The following is an 18531-nucleotide window of genomic DNA, read 5'->3' as shown; positions in this document are numbered from 1 at the left end:
GACAGCCTGTCAGCTGTCACTGTGTCACGTGTTGGTTAGGAAAATCGTGATCAAAAATCAAACGTAAGTTAATTAGAAGGAAGGAAAATCGAAAAAAATTATACGTTATTATAAAAAAAACCCTTGACCGGATATCAAAACTTACTTTTTTAAATTACAAGTCATAATCGTGGCTGCACTATTAGTCAACGCTGTTAAATCAGACGAAGCCATTGTCACCCGGTGTGAATCTGCACGTTGCTTGGACAGGACAACTCCTTCTTTCAACGTCTTTTTGTCCAGTGTTTCCATTTACTCAAGTCATTCGTAATTTTTTTTCAGTAAAATGGCGATGCACGTACCAAAACCCCCCGGTTTCCAGCAGATGATGAAGGAGGGGTCGCGGGTAAGAATAATCTCTAAAACTATTGATCTAACTGACACTAGTCTAGACTGACCGACTGGGTTTCATGACGTTTGCATAATTTCTCAAAACTTAACCTGAAATGAGAAATTAGTCCTCTTGTGCCGAACCCTGATTTGGGGAAGATCGAGAACTAATTTCTAAAAATGTGTACTTAAATAATGAAGATTAAGAAATTTTAGTATTATTTTAATGGCAATGAAACATAATGTGTTAAAGTAACATAATATTTCTCCAAAGATGTTTCAAGGTTTAGAAGAAGCAGTTATCAGGAACATTGGAGCCTGCAAGCAGTTAGCGGAAACTGTACAGACAGCATATGGCCCTATCGGGATGAACAAAATGGTAATTAATCACCTGGGAAAACTATTCGTGACAAATGACGCAGCCACTATCATCAGGGAACTTGAAGTATGCACTTCCTCATCTAACTCTTTGACTTTCTCTTGATTACACAGTGTTTCGCTATTGATTAGGTTGAGCACCCTGCTGCCAAGATGTTGATCCTTGGCTCACAAATGCAAGAGCAAGAAGTCGGTGATGGAACCAACTTTGTCATTATCTTTGCTGGTGCCTTGTTGGAGCAGGCTGAAGCTCTCATTCGCATGGGTCTAACCCCTAATGAAATCGCTGAAGGCTACGAGAAGGCTTTGGAGAAGGCTCTTGAAATTCTGCCTGATTTGGTTTGCCAAAATGTTGTGGATGTCCAAGACTCGGACGTTATTACCAAAGCCATTAAAGCTGCTATTATGTCCAAGCAGTATGGTAACGAGTCATTCTTGACTCCTCTGATCACAGAAGCTTGTGGTGCGTAAAAAACAGAAAGTTAATCCTCGAAGTGTGCTAACCTTTTCATAATCTAAACACAGTGTCTATCTTGCCGGACAAGAAAACAACCTTCAACGTCGACAACGTACGTGTTTCAAAAATTCTTGGTGGCAGTTTGTACCAATCGCAAGTCGTTCAAGGGATGGTCTTTAAGCGCCAAGTTGAAGGTGACATCACGCGAGCTGAAAAAGCCAAAATCGCGGTCTACACTTGTCCCATTGATTCGGTACAAACGGAGACAAAGGGAACCGTTTTGATCCAGTCTTCAAAGGAGTTGATTGATTTCTCACGCGGCGAGGAGAATATGCTCGAAAAGGAGATTGCGGCCATCGCTGCTACCGGTGTCAAAGTCATCGTCTCTGGTGGCAAAATTGGCGATCTCTGTCTGCATTACCTCAACAAGTACGGCATTATGGGTGTCCGTCTCCAGTCCAAATTTGATCTGCGCCGTCTGTGCAAGTCCATCAACGCGACAGCTCTTCCCCGATTGGTTAGTTTTAAGTGAATCTTGTCGTTATTTAATTTGTAATTAACAAGGTGGATATCGTTTATTAGACTCCACCATCAGCCGAGGAGATGGGCTACGCCGACAACATCTACACTGACGAGTTTGGAGATACCGCTGTGGTCATCTTCCGTCAAGACGAGAAGGAATCCAAGATCGCCACGATCATCGTCCGCGGTGCTACCGACAACTACTTGGACGACATCGAGCGAGCCATCGACGACGGCATCAACAATTTCAAAGTGCTGTCGAGAGATGGTCGTCTGGTGCCCGGAGCCGGAGCTGTCGAAGTCGAATTGGCTCGTCAAATCAATCAGTTTGCAGACAAGTGTCCCGGATTGGACCAATACGCCATTCAGAGGTTCGCCCAAGCTTTAGAGACGTTCCCGCGCATTTTGTCTGACAATGCTGGACTGAAGTCGACCGAGACTGTGGCCGATTTGCTGGCCGCTCACCAAGAAGGCAAAGCTAATACTGGAATTTGCGTTGACGTTAGTTTTGATTGCTCACATGTTTTAGAAAGCAAACCTGTTGTATACTGTACGTGGTTTTGTTTATTTGTCAGGATCAAGGAGGACTGATTGATGCTGTTGAAGTTGGCGTTGTCGATTTGTTTGCGGCCAAATACTGGGGCATGAAGTACGCGACGGCAGCTTGCACGGTTCTTCGCGTTGACCAGATCATCATGGCGAAGCGGGCGGGCGGGCCGAAACCACGTGACGCTGGCGCACAAGATGCTGATGATGATTAGAACGCTGTTTGAGCACTACGCTTTTTGTTCTTTCTCGCATTCGCTGAGTTCCACAGTTGCATTGCAAGATGCTATCTCTTTGACACTAACCCCATTTTTTGTCCAGCTTTGTTCGCGTAAGTACATTCATCAAAACTAGTTGTTTTTGGATTTATGGTAGGATTTACTGAACGCTTCTTTCCAGTTAGAAAGGATCGAACTGGCTTTCCTCGGTGTTGGAAATATTTCCAAATGCAATCAATTTAAATTTACCACTTTTCGTTAAGGGGCTGGAAATAATTCAAGTATTAGATATCTACTATGAATCATACGTAGATTCAGACCCCTGCAGTAATGTCATCCAAGTTATGTGTAATACGAAGGTAAATGGGGCGAACCTCAAGCTAACATAATCTCATGACAACGTAATAGCAGAAAGTTATTTGACAATTTGGAAAGTGTTTTAATAAGGAAGAGGGTTTTAAAATATTGTAGGGTACAATGTCAAAGGCACACAGGTAGTTACATAAAAAGTAATGCTATGTTATCTCAATATTTGCAATTGAACACTCATGAAGAGGAAGTTCGCTTGATATCTGTTTCTGTACACACCAACACCTGAGAAACGAAAATCACAATAAGTTTCGGTATAAGGACAAAAAAACATCTGTTGGTAAAAAAGGGAGAAGAGAGAATAAGGATATAATTAAATTCGACTGTAGTATTTTCATTCAGAATTTGTGTGCGTACGGCGTAGCCAGTAAACAAAAAGGTAAATATGAATTGGCCAGACGACTGCATGGTTAAAGATTTTTTAGATACACAAGGTCATAACGAACTGGACAGCATGTATTTTTATTGCCGAGTTCTTTATCCCCTCTTGCGAAAAAAATATTGCGTAATAATATGGTAAAATTTGCTAACTTGAGATAAAACCTTGCCTGGTTCTTGGTTTGGAATTGGAGATAACCGATTTGAACCGCCATTTTCCAAACATTTAGATATTCCCCGGCATTTTTAAATAATCTAATCAAATTACTAATTGTTGTTAGTGTGATGTTAATCTGTTATATATGACAATCCGTTTTACCCCCCAAAAAAAAAAAAATTTCGGCCTTTTTTTTCTTTATTACAGCTATGGTCATCTAGCGGCCAGATTCCTCTTTAATTTTCTCATTCATTCAGACATGGATTGGATAATATGGTTACTTGAACAATGGATTTGCAAATGCAGAACATCTGACTTATGTTTCACATGTCAGTTGGAGATTTCCCAGGCAAAATTTCTAGTAACTCAGCATTTGGTACCATCTTTACAATAATTTTATGCACTATCCTGCATATCTCATTGATTAAGATTTAAATCCTTTTATAGATTGTCACATCAGTGAGCAAGGTTCAGTTTAGGGATTGAGAGCCCTCAGCGACTATAACATCTAGCCCATATTCACATTGTAGCACTTGATTGCTGCCACTGATTCTTCAAAATGCCTATCTTGTATGGAATGTATGTCACATAAATATCAATTGTTTACTTTATTTACATTTATTTAAAATTTTTGAAGGAATGATTTAAACAAATGCCAAAGGCAAGACATGCTGGAAAAGCTTGATATGAATGTGTAGACGTAGTTTGGGAATTCAGAGGTGCAGCGACTGTTGGGTAAAACTTCATTTAAATTTTGTTTCAATTCAATATGTTTTAGTTACTATTTGTGTGATTACGCATAGGATTGCGCCATCCAGGCAATGTGGATATTCTGCCATGTACATGATAAACCAAGGATTCTTCGTCAACATGCAAGATGTTACCCCCTGGTAATGCTTTTCTGCTGAGTTTGTTTAGTTTTCTAATTTTAATCGTCAATGTTGTATTAGTAAACTACTGTTGGCAGAATAGCTGATACATTGGGAAAACGGTTATGGCAAGTGCGATGAATAAATCACCATAGGTCAGTTGTCTTGCCTTCACAGTTGCAACGAAGATGAATCATGGAGTCAAAAATATTAAAAGGTGGTACTATTTTAAATTTTTTAATTGTTTTAATTGGTGTATCGCTAAGTGCTGATACATGTGTAGAACATGCTGGAATTCATGTCATCCTGGAGAGGACTTAAAAAAACGAGCTTTATCCACGAAGCACCTCATTAATCATGTCCCAAACGATTGTCTGCGTCAGCCAGCAATCTTTCAATGGCTAACAAGCATTTAATGGTTTTGAAATTGCGGTTTGCACTCCCTAAGGCGACATTCCTTAATCCCACCTGTCAAAAGATTTGAATGCAACCATTTTCTATTCTGAACTGTCGCCTACGAAATTCTTTTTCCATAAAATGAGGTGATATGAGGTTATAATGGAAATTGTCGTCAAGACTGCCGAGACCATTACCTTCTTTACCTTCACGTTTAGTGATCAAAACCACCAACTATGTAACCTTTCTTCTTCTTTTTTAAGGTGCATGGAACGTCCAATCGGAAAGCCCATGGAAGGTCTCTGTGGCCAACACGAAAGGTTCTCCCAAACTTTCGTATTCAAGTTTTGGCTATGGTGATCATTTGCAACTGCATAGCCTTTTAGAAGCTCCTGCCAGGAATCTACAGGAATATGGCAGATGATGAATTTATGTACCATGTAAGCGATATCAATAAGAACGTTTTATGCTTATCTATGTTTTATTTTCTTAATTTAGATTAATAGGAATAGTGAGCCTGCAAAGGTTTCTGGTTGGGATGTGATGACGAAAAGTTATAATAATTTAAAGTACGGAATTGAATTTCCCTCCATCAGTCGCCTGTGTATTCCCGCGTATTACGGTATTAATTATTTAAAAATTGAAGTGCATATCTGGGCTCCCTTCCTTTCCGTAGCCCCGTTTCCCCTTGACTCGTAATAAGCCCGTAGGGGGTCATGCCCCTACTGTACGGTATATATAAAAATAACATATACCGAGGTTTGGAGGGCTCTGGCCGGAAAGGGGACGTGGGGGTCCGCATAGTCCGATGATGTGTTCACGGAGGGCGATGTGGCTACTCACAAATCCGAACTAAAGGTTAATCGCTCCAGTAAAAATGTTCCAAATCTTCGGCTCTTCTTCCGGCTTCTCTTAGCCAATCACCGGGTAATCTCCCCGGTGGGTCAACAAGGCAGTGTCTCCCCCTGCCTGGGTTGACGGCAACTTTTGAAAGGGTTATTGTGCCTTTTTAAAGTTGCAAAAATAATTTTAATGTGCAGAGAATTGTCAATAAAATTTTTTTTTTTTAGATTTTTTCCAAAATGTATTTCTTTCATTGTCTGTTTTCGCTGTGTTCATTCGTTTCGTTTATCAATTTTTTTTTATTTAGCTTGCTCAATTCATTTTTATTGTTTTTGCCACCGAGAGGTATGCATTATTCCCATAGGTTTATTGTTTATCTGTAAGTAATCAATTATTATTTATTACACTCTTTGAATTCTTTAACTTCGATTCAATGAACAACGTGTAATAACTGAATATTTTCTGAAGTAATTATATATTTGTATTTTATTTTACTCGTAGTGGAACCGATCCCCAGACATTCAGTGTGCAACGCCGATGCTCTCACATTGAGCCACGAGATATATCTAAATTTTTTATTATCGCATATCATATGTTATCGTCTAGGATGTTTATGCAGTCCTTTACAACTATATGTTTATCTGTCTATTGCTTTGATAAGGTCCATAGCTCTGCGGTAGAGCCTTCAACTGCGAAATGTGTTACCTAGGGTTCAAACCTCATTAGGTGTATAACAATGAAGCAGAATAAATGTAGAAAAGAATATTGCAGAATTGCATTTCAGTTTTACTCTAAGTGTAAATGCAAGTCCGCAAGTGACTAGAAAAAAGCCAACTTAACATCATATGTTTCATGGCTCATTGTTAGAGCATCGGCGCGGTATGCCGAACATCCAGGGTACGATCCCTGGATAATAAATGAACGCTTACAGATAAACGATAAACCAATGGAAATAATGCTTACCATCAAAAGGTGGCATAAACAATAAAGGTGAATTGAGCAAGCTAAATAAAAAAAAAATTGATAAACGAAAAGAATGAAAACAGCGAACATACAATGAAAGAAATAAATTTTGGAAAAAATATAAAGAAAAAAAATTTTATTGACAATTCTCTGCACATTAAAATTATTTTTGCAACTTTAAAAAGGCACAATAACCCTTTCAAAAGTTGCCGTCAACCCAGGCAGGGGGAGACACTGCCTTGTTGACCCACCGGGGAGATTACCCGGTGATTGGCTAAGAGAAGCCGGAAGAAGAGCCGAAGATTTGGAACATTTTTACTGGAGCGATTAACCTTTAGTTCGGATTTGTGAGTAGCCACGTCGCCCTCCGTGAACACATCATCGGACTAAGCGGACCCCCACGTCCCCTTTCCGGCCAGAGCCCTCCAAACCTCGGTATATGTTATTTTTATATATACCGTACAGTAGGGGCATGACCCCCTACGGGCTTATTACGAGTCAAGGGGAAACGGGGCTACGGAAAGGAAGGGAGCCCAGATATGCACTTCCATTTTTTAAATATATAATACCGTCTCGAGAATCCGAATGAAGTATAGAAATGTCATGTCATCCATCCAATCATTACAATTTATTCAGTGTCTTGCCCCAACCAAGAATCTTTTCAGATCCAATGTTACTATTAACCTATACTGAGAAAAGAAAAACAACACCATTAAGCATCTCAATTGTTGCTCATGTGACTTACATGACTCATAGATTCAACTTCTGGCAGAAGCTTGGGAAAGGCCAAACAAATTGCAGATGAAAATCATTTTATAAGGCTCTTGAATGATAAAATAGCACCTGTAGAATGTTGCATTGTTGATAGTTGTATTCCCAGTATGCTGAAAATCCTTTCCTATTGGATAAATTTTTTTTTTGTAGATTAGACATGGTTGGCAAAAAGGAAGAGAAATGCTTCGTCATAAATTCAAAATTTTTTCAAGAAAATTTGTTCATACCTGAAGAGTCTATGTATGATGTTCATCGCTGCAATGCCAGCGAAGTGAAACATCTTTAGGGCCATTTAAGTACCCAGCTTCACCAACACTCTGAATGTAAAGGACAAGTTGTTCTTTAGTAAGAGAAGCAGAATTATTTGAGGCTCCTAGCTGTGACAGAATTATAAAGGATTGCTGTTATACAAGATTCATTTACACAAGATGGTACTTCTCATTAGACAATGTGCATACTCTATTACTTTACCTCATACCTTAATGGTAATGCACTGTCAGTGTTTTTTCAACTGAAGGCTCACTCTTCCATCCTGTAACACTTCCAGACTTGGCTTGATCCCCCGCTTAAAATTCTGTGAATGCAAAATAATAGCATTAAGAGTACTTTTTCTATAGACAAAAAAACCGAAAAGTACCTAATCCACGTTTGATGTTGAACTCATGCCATTTCTGGGTTTCCGTACCACACCCATTTTCGGCAGTCTTTATGGTAATATTAATCAAAGTCACATGTACCACTATGAAATGGATGTTAAAATGCAAATAAAAACCTGTTGAGATGCATATCAGGAGAATCAGAATAGATCTCAATCAATTTCAGTTATTCTTTTCCCTATAGTACTTAGTGACATAGCATAATAGATATACTTGCCTCAATTCAGAACCATAGACCAACGGAAAAGAACACAGAAATGTAGCTGTGAAAGCAGATCACTTTAAAACACAGGATCAGGTATGGATCACCTAAGAGTTGACCTAAAATACAAAGGCAAAAATATTGGGCACGATTGCAGTTTACCAAACATACTAGCAAAATAAAATAATTATCAAAGAAAAACATATGCACACTTGGGTTGACGAATGGGTAAGTTTGATGCAATCTATGGCACCCGTTTTACCCCCCCCCCCCCAAAAAAAAAAAAAAAAAATAATAGCGGCCATTCTTTTTGTTTTACTGCTATCGACCGGTAGATGGCGATAGCAGTGAAACAGAAAAAAAGATCGATATTTTTTTTTTGGGGGGGGTAAAACGGATTGCCATAAGCAGTGCAATATTTGCACATCGATAATAGAGGTGGAGGTAAAAACAAAAAAAAAAGAAATAACGATAGCGTTCAGACGAGGGAAACTCAAATACGCGTTGTCAACGTAAAATTAAAGTAAACAATGAGAATCACATGACAACAAAAAATTACAATAGTTCCATTTCACACGCTAGAGGCTGATGAATCTGCAGCGCCATCTAGTGGAAATACTGTTTGGCCAGGTTTTAAAATAAGCCCAGCAAAATAAGCATCGCACTAGCGCTGCAGCGTACTGGCGCGCTAGCATTGAGTCAAATACTCAGTGTATTTCAAAAACAATTAACTTCATATAAAAAATAGGAGTTTATTCGGAATCAGCATTCAATTTTGAGTACACCCTGTGATACTCAACCAATTTCGATGTGTGTCAATTTTTTCAGAAAAAAAATTTAAGCCCGACCGAAAAAAGTAGGGCTTATTTAGTCAGGCTTATTTAGTCGGGCTTAAAATTTTTTTTCGGTCAGTGTATGTAGAGAATTCACTAGAAATCTGACCGATAGATGGCAATAGCAGTAAAACAGAAAAAAAGCGTTTTTTTTGTAAAAAGGATTGCCTTATGCATGTCTGTCGTGTTTTCCGATTTTAATATATCGATAATAGGCATCTCTAGTAACTTGCAACTTGTCTGGTTTGGTTTATTGATAACCCCTGTGCCACCGAATTTTGAAAATGGTAGAAAACCATTTAGCAAAGGAAATAGAGCTGCTGGAAGAAATTAAAGTTTTAAATGAGAGGGTGGACAACGTGGTGTCAAGAGGTTCGTTTAAGCACCTTTTAAAAACATACCCAATCTTACCAATACTAATGATTAAAAATACTTAATTTCCTTAAAGTTAATGCCTATGATATAAAACTAGCTCAACATGATGAGCTACTCCGCAAAAATAAACTATTATGGGCACAATTTAGGGCTCGAAGGGTAAGGAGGAAATCTTTACTCCCTCAAGAGGTAAGGCTAAGATAAGTTTATTTTTCAATCATGTGAATGCTTGGTTGAAACTTATTGTGAATATTTAGGTTGACAATGCTGCACATTGTGATCAGCTTGATAATTTGGGGCTAATCCCTTTAAGTGAAGTATTGAAATTGTTCTTTTCTCACGAAATTCCAAGATTATACATGCTATTTATAACATTCTAGAGCCAACTTCAAGACATCAGGGCAAAACAGTCGTCATGTGTTCGTTTTATTGGTTGTTTGGTGCAAGCTTCATTTCCAAATGGATACTTCAACACTCGTATGCCGGAACACGTTACGAAAGCCCAATTTAAGCGGCTCTATGGTATTTTAAAATTAGCTTTGACATTAAAAAAAACTGATACTGTGATTCGCTCTTGTTGACAGAAATCACATGTGCATATTTTACCAAGATAAAGAGGGCTAGAAGAAACGCTGTTAAATTGTCGTTGAAAGAAGTCACAAATGTCATACGAACCTACATCTACAACACCCGCAACCGCCACAAAGGACGATTTTCATCTTCCAGTACCGAAAGCGAATATTCTACTGCTGAATTCTCTTGTGATGACTTACCAATTAATAGTGAATCCTGCAATAACGCGTCAAACACCCACGGCGCTAATGGTAACTTCTCAAAAGATAACGTCTCCAGCGACAGTGTCTCAAATGGCAGTGTTTCCAACGGCACAGTTTCAAATGGCAGTGCGTCCAACGATGATGGCTTCAACGAGAATGACACCGACAATGATTATTGTGATAGGCCGTGCGATCCGCCTAACCATTATCCGAATTGCAAGGTTGTTCATGTACGTTGACATTTTTGTTATTCCAAAAGTGCATACGCAAATTTTCGGCAGAATTTCACAGGAGTAGTTCATGTCTATGGCAAATACCAGTTGGATGAAGGAACCGAAAGGGCAAGATTGCGCCAACCTAAAGCAAAGCAGTACCATCCAAAGTTCGCTATCGTCCCCGATGCATCGGAATACAATCAAAAACAGCCAAAATACTTACAATCGGAAGGTAAAACAAATGGAAGTGCCGGATTCTATCAATGTGATGTTTGTGACAAGGTGCTTATATTTTAAAAATCTATTATCGCTCGCGGATAATTCGAATTAATTTTTACAGAAATTCTCTAGAAAGAACGCAGTTGCTCGCCATAAGTTAATTCATACTGATCCAATTACTTGGAGCAAATGCCCCTTTTGTGAATACGTAATAATTTACCTGTTAAATAATATTTTAACGATTCTAATGTTAATACGTCCTCCCGTTAAGCGGGCATCTGATATTTCAAATCTCAGAAAACACTCAAGTCAAAGTCACAAGGAGGAAAAGCCAAATCGCCTCACATGTGACATCTGTCATAAGGTAAATGTTTTGCGAAGATTAATCGTGTGGCCGCTATTAATTTTTGAAACTGCTTACCTTTCAACCGTAGAAGTTGGCGAACACCAGAAACCTTAATCGCCATAAGCTGACAATACACCACAGCTAGCCATCTCCGGTCTTTGTAGTAGGAAACAGATTTTCCGGATGCACCTCTTTGGTATTCAAGTTATTTTAATTTACAATTGTTGTGCCAATTTTTTTGCCTGTGTTTTGGAAGCGTCTAACGAGGCTAAGACGTTTCTACTTAGAATATTTGCACAAATAAATTACCAATTTTTGTTTGTTCTTGATGACTGTTGTTTAATCTTGAAACAACTCAGGCTGCTTAGCAGATGGGGTATTGTAGTACAATAATCTTCTGTTATCAAAGAGGAAAGCGTACGAGTGGTTTTCATCTTATTAACGAGGATACCGGTTAAACACGATGGAGAAAAGTGTCGTTTAAACCGATGATTATAAAGTATTCACGAATCTATTGTTACCTGGAATCCTTTCGGAACGATGAATTTAAGTTCTGTTTTTTTTTTGTCGCTTTCCCAGGATATCATAAGAAACATTAGTTTCATGTTGTCATGGTCCGAACAGTACACAAAAACTAGATGGACACCGCAGCTCCATGCATAAAACAAAAGCGAACAAATTTGACGGGTAGGATTCCAATGGATCAGCGATTGTTTGTGGCAAAATTTTTCTTAACAACAATCCGACATAAATTAAGAAATAACTACTTAACGAGAAACTTTTTCAGCCGTTCCACTACGTCGCTTACATGCACTTGCTCCTGTAAACGAAACGATAGATCAAGATAAATTCTTTTACTTCTGTGCTTCTCCAATTACCTGTAGCGAAGTGTCTCTACTACGAAGACCGCAAATTCCTTGCTCCAGAGTTGAATCAGATAGAAATATTAAATAATTCAATCCCCTGGCGTCACACTGGGCTGTTGTCCAAGATGCGCTTAATGGTAAGACTGGAATTTTCGACTGTTTGAATTCCAGACTCATTAAGCGACGAAGATCTTCTAGCTCAACAATTCGGCTAGGAGAGCCTTCAACCACAACACCCACCGCATACGGTGCCAGTGATTTATGAAGGGAAAGTACAGATCTATTGCAGGAACAGAATGGATGAAGTAACTAATAAAATTTTTTACAATATAACAATTACGCTTTGTTTCTGATGAAGAAGGCGTCCGCAAGAAAGAAAAAAACGGCCAACTCCAATTCAACCTGGGACGTGATCAGAGAAGGCCAAGAGGATTTCCGCTGGAATTTGACCAACAGCGACTTTTTAATGTCATCACTTAACTGGAAAAAAATACATATCATAACAGGCATGGTAAGAAGACAATATTTAAACAATTTAAGTAACCTGCCAATGATCAAAGGCTTCCGGCTTGTAAAGTTTCAGCACTTCAAGGGGTTGGGATCCTAGATCTGAAGAGCCAAACTCAATCTTCTGTTCCAAAAATGGATCACTCTTATCGTTTACAGCGACGCTCGTAGCGTTAAGAAGTACGGGTTGTTGAAGATACGATTTCCACCATCGGCGTCTTATTTTTTGCAGATGAATAAACTCATCGATCACGCGGGCAGGTGGGGTAAGAGTACAAAGATTCAGTTGGGTGTTTGGAAGGGCCTCAATCAAATCTGACACAGTAGTGAAGTCTTTCATTGGTTTTGTGGTTTTTTTTACAGACGTTAAACTAGCTAGACTAATAGAACTATCAGAGCCCATAAAGGTTCGAGCATTTACAAGTAATTGAACGAGTTCTACATTGATTTGGGTTATTGCACTGTTATGAATAAACAGGCAGTTAGTGTTTTGAATCACATTGCTTGTATACCACTCTTGTTCAATTCTTCGCTGTAAAGCATCACCAAGGAATGAGAGCTGGTTGAGATTTGGACTCAGAAATCTGTGTTTGACACAATGCTCGACTATTTTTTTAAAGTTCATATTCAGTTTTTGTAGGAACAGTCTTTGTCTGGAAGGGCTATGTTCCCTGGTGGGGCAAAGAAATATTCTTCTTCTGTCACGGCAGCATTTGACAGAATTTCTTCCCTGGCATTACCCTCCGTCACACAATCTTCTCTCACTGACTGAATATATTCATCACTTAAAACATTTATTAAGGGTTTCACGTTGGTCGTGTCTACCGAATGAATTCGGTTCGCAAACTGAATGGCGTCTTCTAGTCGTTTAATGCCCTCGCGATTCGCGAAATCAACGAGCGATAATCGCTCCAAATGTTCTATGGTCTTCGTATCAATTTCAGCGGGGGCAAGCTCATTTTTTAATTCTACAATAATTGGTTCTTTTGGAAACGCCGAACTAAAATTTTTGAAAATAAGTGAAAAAACTTTGCCATTCAAAGAAACAAATCTTGCACGTTGAATGACGGACATTTTTCGTCTGCTTCTAATTTGGCGTTGCCATTACCAAGTATTACAACTTCCGAAGTTGCAATTTAAATCCCAAGAGGCTATGAAGAATTGAAGACCCAAGAAATATAAAACAATAGATTTTTCCCACAGCAGTTTATTTTAAACGTAATTGAGCTGAACAAAGTTTCCTATTGAGAAACACATCATTGAAATTGAATTAAAGAACAACAAAAATAAAATATTCTAATGAGTTTGGTTTTTGATCTTTAAGTCAGTCAAAGAAAAACTTTCGAGATTCAGCAGTCATTCCTAACAAATTTGTGCTGTTAGACAGCAAGTAACCTATAAACTATCCTCATCACATTTATTAAATAAAAAATATGAACTTAAAGAAGCACAACCTTTAATACCAATCGATTGATATGCAATATCAATTCAATTTTAATATCGTATCTGTTTCGTTGGCTGGGACCCTGGGTTAATGAGAACTAAGCAAAGCGTTCCCTCCACGCTAACAATTTTTTTTCTTGGAACACCAGTAAGCTTCCGTATGGGATTTAAATGAAAATTTTTTAGCCTAATCGCATGAGTATTTAACGTTCCTAGAGAATGAGTTTGCAACCAAAAGCTTTAAGAGAGATTCAAATCCAAGTGGACTTTTCCTGGGCGACGATGCCCTCGGCCTTGAGTCGCTTCAGCATTGGCCTGTAAATGTCCTGAATGAAGGGCAAGACCATGCCCTTGCGTTGGATTTCGCCGTCGAGGATCATTTTGGTGGCGATGGCCGCCGGATAGCCGACGGTGCGGGCCATGGCCGAGTATCCGTCGCTGCTAGACTGGCCGTAGCAAACCAAATTGATGCCGCGCAATTCGTGGCGCTGATCCGGCCAAAGAATATCAATTTCGTGGCGTAGAACCACGAGATCACGATCTGACGGCCCCAGCGCAAGTCGCTTTGATAAATATTGGCCTAATTGAATGAAAATAATTATTATCACACCAGAGCAACAGTAGACAATTGACTTCACTTACTAATCGTATCGATGGGATTGCCGTATTTAATAACCAATTCTTCGGAGAGCAAGCCTAAGTCTTCCATCGCCTTAACACGGCTGGCATTGCGGCCGGTCCGCTCGAACAATTGGTTCTTCAAGTTGTCGTAAAAGATGTTGGTGTCGGTGATGCCGACCAGACTGCACATGAACTGCCTCCACGTAATGTCCGGACCGCCCGGATGGAGGCAAGGATGGGGCTCTGGGCTGATGAGGCCCAGCTGGATGAGTCCGAGAATGTGATCCGAGTATCCGGCGTAGCGGATAGTTCCTCTAAACACGGTCCGCGCTTCCGGGATGCCGTAATGTTCGACGTAGTCGAGCGAATCGCGATTAGCGAAACCTTCGAATGCAAAGCCGGGCAAAAAGTCCAGTTTTTCCGCTTTTTCTAACAAGGACCCACCTGCAGGGATTTCCACAACCTGTAAAGAATGCAATAACGTGATATTGATTATGGGCTGATTTAAAACTACTACTAATTATGATAACAATAATAATAGGAAGAAGTGAAGAATCAGACCTTGCCGTCCTTGAGGAAACGACCGCTAGAAACGGTGTTGAGAAGAGCCCCACGAGGACTCCAGGAGAAACGATAGCGTAGCGGATTGTCTGAGCATTCAGGAGCCGGAAGGCCACCGCAGTACGACACGAAAGATTTGACTTTGCCACCACCCTGATGAACTTCTTCGAAGCACTCCATGGCCAGCAAGTGATCAATGCCAGGATCAAGACCAACTTCATTAACAATAGACACACCGGCATCGACGGCGCTCTGGTGCAGTTCTTTCATTGCCGGCGAAAGATAGCTCGCGGTCACCATGTTTGTCTTGGAAGCGATGCACTGCTCGGCCACAAGAGGATGCAGAGCGTAGGGTAACAGCGAAACAACCACGTCCGCTTTACCAATAAATTCCTTCAGCAAATCTGGACGCTCCTCGACGTTTAACAGGACGGGTTCAGTTCGAGGGAAACGACGGGCCAGATTGTCCGCTTCATCTCTCAATGCCGATGCTATTCCCAAACGATGACACATTTAGTTGTAAAAGAAAAACGAACAAAAAAATAAGTTGGGTTCTCACCAACATAAACGGCAACGTCGTTGGATCGGGTCAGGTACTCGACAACGGGAGCGGAGACATATCCGGCTCCCAACAGAAGAACTCGCTTAGTTTGTGCGTCGTAATCGCCGACGATACGATGCTTCGTTCGGCTTCGGAAAAGAAGAGAAATTGATCAAAAGTCCATAAAATTAGGAAGCTACATGGAACATACGCGCGTTGGTTCCTCAGATCTTGAATGTACTCAAAGTTCTTGGTAAGTATGCCGTTGCTAGTGATGACTGCACCCTCAATGACACTACTGAACTTGTGATCTTCGAACGGACGGGTTGCATCCGATTGCAAAACATCAAAAATGTGCGGTAAGAGCAAATCACCGAAAAAGTCGGTAGCTTCACGTGGCAACTGCGTTGGCATATTGTCGATGGAGCAGACTAAAATTCCAGGTCCTTTAAAGCTGCAAAAAGATTTTTTAAAAATTATATTTAAAAAATGGGTTGAAGAGGCAACGTTCGAATTATAGAACTACACCTCTTCGTGTCCTTATGCTGTTCGGCGTCGTAGAGACAAAAGGGATTATCGATTGTCGTACACTCGTTCATGAATTCAATCGAACCTCCAGGATCAGCACCTTATTAATAAATAAAACTGACATGAGTCAACTGATTTCAGACTTTTTGCAAGCATTGATGTTACTAATATCGCAAATGGCAAGGAGACGGTGCGGCAAAGGTGGTGAGCCTAACGATGTCTGCACCCACGGTAAATGACTCTGAGATGAACGGATAAGTACTTTGGCATCGGGAATCGTGATGAGTTTCGGTGAGTTAGGCGCCCAGTAAATTCCATTGATGATTACCGAGGCGTAGGGAGCAATCTACATCGACGACATACAGAAAGAGGGCGGCTTTTCATGATTGAGGAAGTGGTATTGATATACCTTTTTGCTGAAGACGGAAATGTAGCGGCTGGGGTACTCGTTGTACTCGTTGGCGTCAAACGGACCGCCTTTAATTCGGATGAGATGGTCGCGTCGGCTAACTTCGCAGGCGTAAATCTTGTTGGTGGCTCCGTGATCGGCCACTTTCTGGAGCATGTCCGGTGGGACGTACTCGTGCGGCAAATCCTGAAAATGTTTACACACACACACACACACACACACAAAAAAAAAAATATATATAAATATGAAATCAAGTGGATGGTGGCTATCAGAAAAGAAATTTTACCTGAAATATTTCTTGTGCACCTTGTGAAACATTGCCAGATCCCGTGAATACAAAGGTGAGCGGTCCGATCGATTTGGGCAACATACCTATGGCGACTTCAAACCCAGCATCACGAACGGCTTGACGAGCCATGCCAGAATTACGATAATTGTGCGCTGGCCCAATATGCTAATGAAAAAGAAATGGAAAGAAGCGTTAGAAGTAGCTTCAAAAGGAAAAGGTGTCTAGAATGCTATTCACACCATGAACGGGGTGTGGTGGCCGAGGGCTAGGAGTCGTAGACCTAGACCATGAAGAATATTGATCATACCGGCCACGCCAGCATATTTACCAAAGGCGACTACTCTGTGGCCGTTTTCATCCATCATTTTCTCGTAGTCGACCAGTCGGATGTTCTATAGACACAATGGGAAATGAATTGGGGAATTGAAAGTTGATAAGTGGCAATGTACAACACTACCTTCTCTAACATTGCATCCAGTAAGGGCATGTTGGCCTCTTGAGCCTTGATGGTGTGAGAGAAGAAGCAATAAGTCTTGTTGGGTAGCAAAAAGTCGATGGGGATTTGCTTGACTCCGACGATGACCGGAGCTTCTCCAATGTCTTCTTGGATGATGGCGCCGGCGTTGGCGTAAGCCTGCATGGGGTAAGCCCTCCTGTTGGATGGCTGCACCAGGACCTTGACTCCAGCTCGGACTAGTTTCCTCACATTGTTGGGTGACAGAGGTGCCCTGCGTTCCCAAACTGACTGGTCCTCCCTCCTGATGGCCAAGATCTGTAGCATCCCCATAACATCCTCATTAGATTTTAAATGGCTTGCATTATATTCTATTGTAAATACCTTTCCCTTGACATCAGCATAAGACCTGGAAGCAATGGCTCTTGAGCCTCCATTCCTTAGGAGATTATGGAAACGATGAGAAGCCTCAAGAGGAGACCTATTTAACAGCAAAACAAGCATTCTGCTCTTGGAATAGTCACAATATGTTGGTCAAGGAACGTCCAGCAGAATAGGCAAGATTGTCCTTGCAAACAACAAAAGAGCAGCCAGTTAGAGAGAATGATGTTGGCAACTCCGTCCCTGCGTGGAAAGCTTGAAACACACTAGAGAAAGTAAATACCTGCAGACAATAATGTTACTGTAGTGTTTGTGGGCTGGCTAAAGTTAATTATAGATGTCCCTTTTGGCAAGCAGCCTTGTAAACAGAGCAATTGATTTAATGACCAGTAGGGGGTTGAAGAGCATGCAACCATGAAAAACGAATATGATTTTCGAGAAACGAATATTTTCATTAACTAGTTGTATGGAGATATTCGTAACTGAAAGAGAAAGTGGCGATAAACGTTAAACATGGCATGCTTCAACGTCCTTGAAAAAGGTGGTAACTAATGAAGATCAAAAATCTTAACCTCATCGTAAATATGATCCTGTCTGCGAGGTAACAGCTGCGTTATCAGAAACTACCCTATTACATTTTGCGTGAATTTCGAATGAGAAATGTAAGTGTTGGAAACGCCGAATATCAAATTGAATTATTACTTTTTTCGGTGTTTCAAAAGTTAGATTAAGTTTCGTTGATGGAGACGCAGAGACATCTATTAATCTGATTTTTGACTTGGCAGAGTAGCGAACTTGCAACAGATGGCATGGAATCCCTCAACATTTGCAAAATTACCCTTAAAAATGTGGGAAATGGTCGATTTAAAAATGCGAAAGGAAAAGAATGCAAATGTGCTCTCTACTTGGTCAGCAAAATCTTGCGAAAGCAAGAAAAAGAAGTTCAAGGCAGGAGAGAGGTGAGGCAAATCATCCCTCTCGGTGATGATAGCTTCTCATTTTTTTTTCCAAGGTGAACCCGAATAGATTGGGTTTTGTTGTTGATGCTGCTTTTGTATTCGCTGGACTGG

General features: G+C 40.4%; 3 protein-coding genes across 5 annotated transcripts; 2 read left to right on the top strand and 1 right to left on the bottom strand.

Annotated features, from left to right (window-relative positions):
* The first annotated feature begins 196 nt into the window (after positions 1-196).
* Positions 197-2625, top strand: LOC130703366 (T-complex protein 1 subunit theta-like). The gene is made up of 6 exons (XM_057524854.2): positions 197-385; positions 644-814; positions 880-1210; positions 1273-1721; positions 1787-2227; positions 2302-2625. Exons 1-6 carry the CDS (start codon positions 326-328, stop codon positions 2485-2487), a joined length of 1638 nt encoding a protein of 545 aa, XP_057380837.1. The 5' UTR covers positions 197-325; the 3' UTR covers positions 2488-2625.
* Positions 2626-9179: 6554 nt separating this feature from the next.
* Positions 9180-11127, top strand: LOC130703376 (zinc finger protein 525-like). 2 transcript variants are annotated; one of them, XM_057524867.2, is made up of 10 exons: positions 9180-9302; positions 9379-9494; positions 9563-9622; positions 9686-9827; positions 9890-10129; positions 10196-10302; positions 10363-10578; positions 10637-10723; positions 10787-10879; positions 10950-11127. In XM_057524867.2, exons 1-10 carry the CDS (start codon positions 9215-9217, stop codon positions 11004-11006), a joined length of 1206 nt encoding a protein of 401 aa, XP_057380850.1. In that variant the 5' UTR covers positions 9180-9214; the 3' UTR covers positions 11007-11127. The 2 variants fall into 2 exon arrangements, with proteins under 2 accessions (XP_057380850.1, XP_059353342.1); XM_059497359.1 differs by having other exon boundaries at positions 9890-10302; positions 10950-11126.
* Positions 11128-11444: 317 nt separating this feature from the next.
* On the bottom strand, positions 11445-18180 carry LOC130703357 (alpha-aminoadipic semialdehyde synthase, mitochondrial-like). 2 transcript variants are annotated; one of them, XM_057524838.1, is made up of 16 exons: positions 17465-17517; positions 17084-17384; positions 16866-17018; positions 16624-16791; positions 16338-16523; positions 16094-16274; positions 15929-16028; positions 15612-15854; positions 15419-15549; positions 14860-15350; positions 14320-14761; positions 13945-14257; positions 12272-12695; positions 12068-12207; positions 11740-12007; positions 11445-11681 (listed from the first exon to the last, which is right to left on the bottom strand). In XM_057524838.1, exons 1-16 carry the CDS (start codon positions 17515-17517, stop codon positions 11625-11627), a joined length of 3651 nt encoding a protein of 1216 aa, XP_057380821.1. In that variant the 3' UTR covers positions 11445-11624. The 2 variants fall into 2 exon arrangements, with proteins under 2 accessions (XP_057380821.1, XP_057380820.1); XM_057524837.2 differs by lacking the exons at positions 11445-11681; positions 11740-12007; positions 12068-12207; positions 12272-12695 and adding exons at positions 17745-17943; positions 18034-18180 and having other exon boundaries at positions 13426-14257; positions 17084-17398; positions 17465-17648.
* Between the last annotated feature and the right edge of the window lie 351 nt (positions 18181-18531).

The sequence above is a fragment of the Daphnia carinata genome, chromosome 10 (genome assembly GCF_022539665.2).
Source record: "Daphnia carinata strain CSIRO-1 chromosome 10, CSIRO_AGI_Dcar_HiC_V3, whole genome shotgun sequence".
Taxonomy (NCBI): Eukaryota; Metazoa; Arthropoda; class Branchiopoda; order Diplostraca; family Daphniidae; genus Daphnia; species Daphnia carinata.
Note: the sequence above shows the minus strand (reverse complement) of the source record. Positions and strands in the feature narration are given on the sequence as shown.

Coding starts and splice junctions, on each gene's coding strand:
- LOC130703366 (XM_057524854.2), top strand. CDS start 326: ATGGCGATGCACGTACCAAAACCCCCCGGTTTCCAGCAGATGATGAAG. Junction 386..643: donor TGATGAAGGAGGGGTCGCGG/GTAAGAATAATC, acceptor ATTTCTCCAAAG/ATGTTTCAAGGTTTAGAAGA. Junction 1,722..1,786: donor CGACAGCTCTTCCCCGATTG/GTTAGTTTTAAG, acceptor ATCGTTTATTAG/ACTCCACCATCAGCCGAGGA.
- LOC130703357 (XM_057524838.1), bottom strand. CDS start 17,517: ATGGAGGCTCAAGAGCCATTGCTTCCAGGTCTTATGCTGATGTCAAGG. Junction 15,855..15,928: donor CAGCATAAGGACACGAAGAG/GTGTAGTTCTAT, acceptor ATCTTTTTGCAG/CTTTAAAGGACCTGGAATTT. Junction 11,682..11,739: donor GTAGAGACACTTCGCTACAG/GTAATTGGAGAA, acceptor TTTCGTTTACAG/GAGCAAGTGCATGTAAGCGA.
- LOC130703376 (XM_059497359.1), top strand. CDS start 9,215: ATGGTAGAAAACCATTTAGCAAAGGAAATAGAGCTGCTGGAAGAAATT. Junction 10,579..10,636: donor AATGTGATGTTTGTGACAAG/GTGCTTATATTT, acceptor TAATTTTTACAG/AAATTCTCTAGAAAGAACGC. Junction 10,880..10,949: donor CATGTGACATCTGTCATAAG/GTAAATGTTTTG, acceptor TTTCAACCGTAG/AAGTTGGCGAACACCAGAAA.